Source organism: Arachis hypogaea, chromosome 18 (genome assembly GCF_003086295.3).
Source record: "Arachis hypogaea cultivar Tifrunner chromosome 18, arahy.Tifrunner.gnm2.J5K5, whole genome shotgun sequence".
Lineage (NCBI taxonomy): Eukaryota > Viridiplantae > Streptophyta > Magnoliopsida > Fabales > Fabaceae > Arachis > Arachis hypogaea.
In genome coordinates, this window is record NC_092053.1 from 28,693,946 (window position 1) to 28,701,296 (window position 7,351).

General features: G+C 38.9%; 1 protein-coding gene and 1 pseudogene across 1 annotated transcript; both read right to left on the reverse strand.

The window, feature by feature from the left end:
* LOC112772508 (mediator of RNA polymerase II transcription subunit 33A-like) lies at positions 1-1,039 on the reverse strand (annotated as a pseudogene).
* Positions 1,040-1,834: 795 nt separating this feature from the next.
* On the reverse strand, positions 1,835-5,071 carry LOC112771290 (ubiquitin-conjugating enzyme E2 35). The gene is made up of 8 exons (XM_025815984.2): positions 4,795-5,071; positions 4,358-4,385; positions 4,022-4,108; positions 3,190-3,248; positions 2,638-2,679; positions 2,489-2,562; positions 2,278-2,375; positions 1,835-2,178 (listed from the first exon to the last, which is right to left on the reverse strand). Exons 1-8 carry the CDS (start codon positions 4,828-4,830, stop codon positions 2,141-2,143), a joined length of 462 nt encoding a protein of 153 aa, XP_025671769.1. The 5' UTR covers positions 4,831-5,071; the 3' UTR covers positions 1,835-2,140.
* Positions 5,072-7,351: the final 2,280 nt, after the last annotated feature.

Sequence of the window (7,351 nt, forward strand, 5' to 3'; positions counted from 1 at the left end):
CTAATCTTCTTCGCCAACAGCTCCCAGTAGCTGAATGACAAACCCAGACACATAAGCTCGTCAAGTAGCTGAATCACACCTGAGCGATATCTTACCATCAACTGCACTTGCCAGAAACTCTATGTGAATGCCTAATATATGTGGACGTCGCTTTGAAGTAGATGAAGATGAATCAACCCCCCAGACAAAAGCCCCGCAAAGTACTACAAAGCAAGCAAGTGCATATCCACCAAGCATTGCAACTATTCCATATGATTTCTATTTCATTTGAGATCGGTGAACAGATATAAACCATGAAGGAAGAGTTTCTTTCATTAGTAGTTGAACCAGCATTAACCCTCCTGATAACCACACTAGAGAAGCTACTAGGGAAGCTGCAAGCTTCACCTAGGTCATTGATGCAGCAAGTGAAACCTGTCCATATTTTGTGCCACTTTTGGTTACTTTCAACTTTTCCAATTTTTTCTTTGGAAGGCCATTAGATACAATTTTCCTCACCGAATGCATCAAGATTGAGAGAATCTCTTCAGTCAGGAATATGACATCTCTAACTGATCGATAGACATGTAAATAGAGAATTCTGGGAGCTACAGAGCAAATCCCTCCACATAAATGGAAAATTGGCATGTAACATTTTGCCTTTTGTGTCCACAAGGAACCCACAATTGGCATGCAAGGCCATGGACAACTTGCAGCAAGGGACTCGAGTGCTGAGCCAGCTAAATTAAGAAAACGTTTCGCAACTCTGTCTAGTTTAGGTAATAGTAAGGCTCACAAAGACGGCCAAGGGCAATGGAAGCATGGCAGGAGAGCTTCCTCCTGCAAGAAGATTAGGAATTTGGATTTTGGAATTTAGGGTTAAATATAGAGAGAGACTAATGTGGGTATAAATTGGAAACGTGCTAGCTAAGCTAGCCATTGGAGCCATCCAGCATGGCGAAATGACGCCACGTAAGCACTTCGGTGATGACTTATCTCTAGAAATATGCCGAGGGACCACTATGAGTGCTCGAAGCTCTATTTGGAAGACTAATATAAAAAAATTGGGATATTAAGGACTACCATGAGTATTCACGCGAATCTCAAGAACTATTATGAAAATTTACTCCATATTCGGTATATGCGTGATCGGATTTAAATAAGTATCAACCAGTGTCATGTTTAAAACATTCGAATAAATATCAATAAGTAGCATGTCCAAAATATATCTGATACACGGACACAACAACTCAATCAAATGTCCGTGCTTATAGATTTTTTAAAACTATAAAGACTTCCAAATTAGTTACACACTTACACCTTTAAAAATCAGCAATTACACATACTCTGACAAACTTAGAGAACGGTTCGTATTTTCATTTTCAATGTTTTTTTTTTTTTAGAATTTTATGAAGAAAACAATAAATAATAAGATTTTATTTTGCTTTTTTTCTTTTTTTCCTAAAATCTTAGAAATCTAAAATGTTAAAAATAAAAAAATATAAAAACATAAACCCCACGCACCCTTAATTCTTTAGGGCTCCAAAACTTTTAAAGGTCAAGTGATTTTAACGATATTAAGCTTAATATTAGAATTATAGAATATAACCCAAACATTATCAACCCAAGTTGTCTAACAAAATTTAACCACGTGAATGTAATCTAAGTAATAAAACTCACTCAGCCCTTATCCACCACTCTTGTACTATCTTTCCATTACTTTCAAGAGCTAAAGTTTCTATCTTCCTTCTGATTCAAATGTGTCTTCCCTTCGGCGTTCAGACACTACTTGACATCGCTGTCACATATTTACGGAACATAAATGCAGAGATATGAAGTGAAACCCAACAACAGCTTATTTAAAAGTTTTGATTTTGATTTTGACTTTAACAATTCCAAATTACTTAACAGTTGAAGTTGGGAGTGTGTTCTAAATTTTGGCAGATAAAAAGATCACATTTATATTAATACAAGCTCCAAGATAAAGGCTTCCACCCGGGGAAGAAAGCAATTAACAGGTAACTGGAAACTATGTATGAGGAACATCAACTCCAAAATAAGTTCAGACATCAATTCCTCCGCGTTCCCATTTCAAATTTGCAGTTACTACCATTACACTTGCACTATTGTTATTTCAGCCTGAAAGTCTCCACCACGTAAATCAGGCACCGCTAGCATATAATCGAGTCCATTCCTTCGCTGCAGAGTAGAATATAATAGGTTTAATAGATTTTACATGCATATAGCACGTTGGATACTGATAATCATACAAGTGAGGGGAAAAGAAAGAAAGAATACCAGTTTCAACAGCCTCGGCCTCGTTACTTTTCCAATGCTTGGCAATGTTCTCAGATAGTGGATCATCTGGGTTTGGTGCACTCAACAGAGCCTGGATACTAAAAGTGGCAACAAAATTGAAATTTATCAGTTACATTTCCCCCAATTTTTCACATTTTCCTCGTCCTAATGTCTATCAAGATGTGTATCGACCATCCTACAAGATGAATACCTCAAGAGTACAGTGCGTATCTGAAGGGCAGGGCTCCACTTATCTTTCAGAATATCAAGACATATCCTGCCAAGCTGCATTAAACATGAACCTGTAAGAAAAATAAGTAATTACAGAAGAAATGGACATGCTAGGGAAGGAAAGTGTACCTTATCGATGTTTGGATGATATATTTTTGTTAGAAACCGAACCTGGACAAAGCAATTCAGTTAGGAATGATTAGACAGACCCTATGTACCATTCTCCTGTGAATTAAACCTTAAGTAGCAAGTAAACAAATTCAAAGGAAAAACTGCAAAACCATACAACTCAGACTAATGGGTATAATTAAATCACCTTAGTGGTATATTTTTCTCAGACCATATAGGAAAATCAACATTCCACATAATGGAGAAAGGAATTCGTGTTCATCAAAGACATTGTATTCAAGAATGTTTCTAAGTTATTATTGCAGTTTCAACAAGGAGCAGGATGAAGAAAAAGACAGAGAATGGAGCATAAGACCATTCAAGTAATTGCATTTCTTTAGGGTCTTATTCAAAACCCATGTTCTTCAAAGGTAAAAATCTTAAAACTGAATACAGCTGATAAATATAGTTTGCATTATCGTTTCTTTTTGGTGAGTGACCATTCAGCAAAAACTAAACATTAACAATAATACAAAAATAGAAAAGCAAAAAAGCAATTAATAAATTGAGTACCTTTGGAGCAGCCATTGGATATTCTTCTGGCAAAAATAGTTCTAACTTGAAAACTCCACCTAATAAATACAAACAATAGGGTAGCATATCAGTTGGTTAAAGGATGCTAGTATTTTACAAAGAAATAAGCTCATCAAACAATCCAGTTGGAACTGGTTAACTGAATCTATAACTTGAGAAGACTGATTAAAAAGAAAGATGGATAACATTGAATTTGTTTGGTCATCAAAATAAGATTTATTAAGAAGGTTGCTATTTTAACTTGTTCTAAATATGTGACCCAGCGCAAGCAGCTAGAAATAAAACATAAAGCAGTTTATTCATGAGATGAGATTCACAACCTATGGAAATTGATAAACATAATGGAAAACTGTGATCATCAAAATAAGGCCTAAATAGTCAGAAACACAGGTGTAGAAAATGACCTAAACATAAGTTAATAAAACAAGACAGATGCACAAAATTTACAATGTATGCTCATTATTCAAATAAGGCTATAATGGGCAGCATCAAATTCCACCTCATCACTCAAATAACCAACATCCTTTCATTAAGTACGCCACATATAGAATAGGACAGTTACCATTCTACCAATATACATATATATTGAGAGTAATATGGAAGAAATTTCATGGACAAAAATGGAACAAGATTTCTTTCAAAGCACGACGAAATTATATTTGGTTGCAAAATAGAAAACATAATTAATTAATTCTAGTCAAACTCAAATGAATACATAATAACACCCGGATCAAATAGACATTTCTATCAAACACAACAGAATCTTATGCAATATAAGGCACAAAGGATGCTGCTAGGCTCATTATACTACCTTCATAGGGTGACTGAGTAGGGCCAAGGATCATCACATTGAAATATCGCATGTTGTCTTCCGAAGGCGAAGCACTAATTCCAGGTGCTGCATCACCAGATCAAAACAAATGAGCCAACAGGTATCAACTTTAGCAGCACATAACAACAAATAATTATATAAAACCTTGAACAGATCACTATCACCAAGGTAACGTTCAACTCACACCATCACACAAATTAAACAAGTACTACCAATTTAACTTAGGGTAAGAGCTTTCAAATCACTACACACTAGAGGGGAAACTTCAAATTATGCATGCAACCACGATAATGGAGCTGAGAAATGAGAAGTTACCTGGCTCACTGAGCAAACGCTGCGTTTCCTGTTGAGATCAAAGAGCCAGAGAGAGAGAGTGATCAAAACAATCCACAAAAATCCAATAACTAAAATCTTAAGGGAAAAAATGAAGAAGAAAGAATCCTAACTAAAATTCGATTCAAGCTAAGATCAGAAGGAAAAAAAAAAAGGGCTTTCGTAATTGAAACCCCAATTCACCATTGAACACTTTCAAAGTTTCATAATTCTTTTTTCTTTTTGTGGTCATCATCACTGAAGTTGAGCTACGTAAGGTGAAAAAGGAAGGGATTTGATCTTAGCCCAGAACGGATGATGTAGTTGGTGGTTCAATCAGGTTCATGGGTCACGAAAGACAGGGTTTTCAAGAATATTGAGGTATTTTTATGGATCAGAGAAATTGAAGTGGGGATCTAAAAGAGATAACGGGTACGAACCTTGATGATTCTTCGAGGGAGGTTGCTGTTCGCCATTTTTGGAGGGTCGATTGCAAAACACGCAATAGGGTTTTGAGTCTCGGAGAAAAAGAAAGAGAGAAAGAGAGGAACACACAAAGAAAAAAAGAAATGAGAGAGAGAGTGCTTTCTCCCACTAACACTAAAAGGGAGCTCCACGAGATGGATTTTATTCTCCACGTATTTTATATGGACGATATATTGATAATATTGTCATTTTCTTTTGGACAAAAAATTAGAATAAGCCAAATTGAAATTCGTTTCACTAATGAGCTAGGAGCTATATATATGTAATTCGAACCAGCTCGGTTCGAATTAGATTTCTTAGTAAATCGAACCAGTCAAATTCGAATTAGGTTGATAAAAAGTTGGTTGTAATTCGAACCAGCAAGGTTCGAACTCCGTCTCCACGTAAATCGAACTAGCTTAGTTCGAATTATAGGTAAGTAAAGTCTTCAAGTAATTCGAACCACCCTGGTTCGAATTACACTTATGCTGGGTTCTTAATAATTCGAACCACTCTGGTTCGAATTACTAGTGATTCGGCTATATAAGGAGTTCGAGTCAGCCTCATTGAACCATTCTCACCTTCCCCTACCCCACCAAATCTCAGAGAAAACGACCCAGATTCTCTCCGACGAAGACCTGAACGGAATACTCTGCTGATGGGGGACGATCCGGCACGGTTATATCGCTTGGACGGAGTCGCCCATATAGCTGGGGTCATCAACGAGGAGGTTAGTACGGAAACAACTTTGTTCTACCGGTACATGTGACTTAGTGGTTTTGCATGCGGGTTAGATGGTGGTTTAGTTGGTGGTTTATGTTAGTGGTTTATGTTAGTGGTTTCCGTTAATGGTTTATGTTAGTGGTTTCTGTTAGTGGTTTACGTTAGTGGTTTATGTTGGTGGTTTATCTTAGTGGTTTATGTAAGTGGTTTACGTTAACGGTTTATGTTAGTGGTTTATGTTAGTGGTTTACGTTAGTGGTTTATGTTAGTGGTTTATGTTGGTGGTTTATGTTAGTGGTTTATGTTGGTGGTTTATCTCAGTGGTTTATGTAAGTGGTTTACGTTAGCGGTTTATGTTAGTGGTTTATCTTAGAGGTTGACGTTAGTGGTTTATGTTAGTGGTTTATGTTAGCGGTTTAGTTGTGGTTGTTTTATGTTAGATCTTTCATGTCAGTGGTTTATGCTGGTTTCTTATGTTAGTTGTTTATGCAAGTGGTTCTCGTTCTTGGATTTTTAAGCGGTCATATTTAGTACGATTTTTTGGTTTATGAATTATCGTGTTGATTATGTTTGTCACTGGTAATTAAGTTGGTTCTAATAATGCGGTTCATTTCTTTCGCAGCCTCAGCAATGCATCAGGAGCATGCGGCGGCAGTAGGGCATGCTTCTCGATGACAGATACGTTCCGTACCTGCAGATGGCCGGGTCTTCAGACCGCAGAATATCAAACCAGTAATCAAACTCAACCTCGGTCTTTGCATATGCCGCATTCACTAGAAGCCTCCGTGCGTCTTTGCCTTTGAAGGTCAGGGCAAAATTAGCCGCTACGTGTCGAATGCAGAATGCACGGTACGCAGCTGGAGGTAACCAACCCCCATCAGGAGCCTCAAGCGCAGCCTTGATGCCGTTATGCCTGTCCGATATAACCAGCAGACCTGGCTATGGTGTCACGTGCTGTCGAAGGTGGGAGAGAAAGAATTTCCAGGACTCCGCATTCTCACCCTCTACTAGTGCGAACGCCACAAGTAGAATGTTCGAGTTCTCGTCCTGTGCAATCGCGATGAGCAACATTCCCCCATACTTCCCATACAAATGTGTGCCGTCGATGCTGACTAGCAGCTTGCAATGACGGAATGCTTCGATGCACGGAGGAAACATCCAGAAAAGTCTGTGAAAATACGCTTGAGTCTCGTCCACCTGTCCTCCAACTCGAACGGGGCTCGTTTTTAGGATTGCAACAGATCCAGGCATAGTCAGCTGGATTTCCAACACCCACCTAGGAAGCTCATTGTATGACTCATCCCAGTCACCGTAGATGACGGCAACAGCCTTCTGCTTCGCCATCCAGACCCTCCTGTAAGTCGGCCTAAACCCAAACTGTGCTGCCGTGGCATTGAGGAGCACCTTGATGCTGACGGATGCATCAGCCCTAACTATTGGCATAATGAACGCCGATATCACATGATAATCCAAACTCCTATGGTCACTCGAGATGGAAGTGGCAAGACAAGTGTGAGGTCCATTGTACCGTTTGACCTCCCAAATGCCCTTGCGCTGCCGGAGACTCAGTCGAATCAACCATGTGCACCCATTCCCAAACTCTGAACACTTGCCCACATACCGGCGATAATCATACTCCACTACCTTGTACTGTACCCCTCGCCGGATGCTGTAAGTCTTCACACTTAACAGGGCCTCATCTTTATCCTGAAATTACTGACCAACCTGAAATTCCGTCAGACCAGCAGTTCCTTCCGCGTCTCTAGCTCCAAATCCAACAGAGTGCCCAGAAACCCCCTCCTGCCTCAT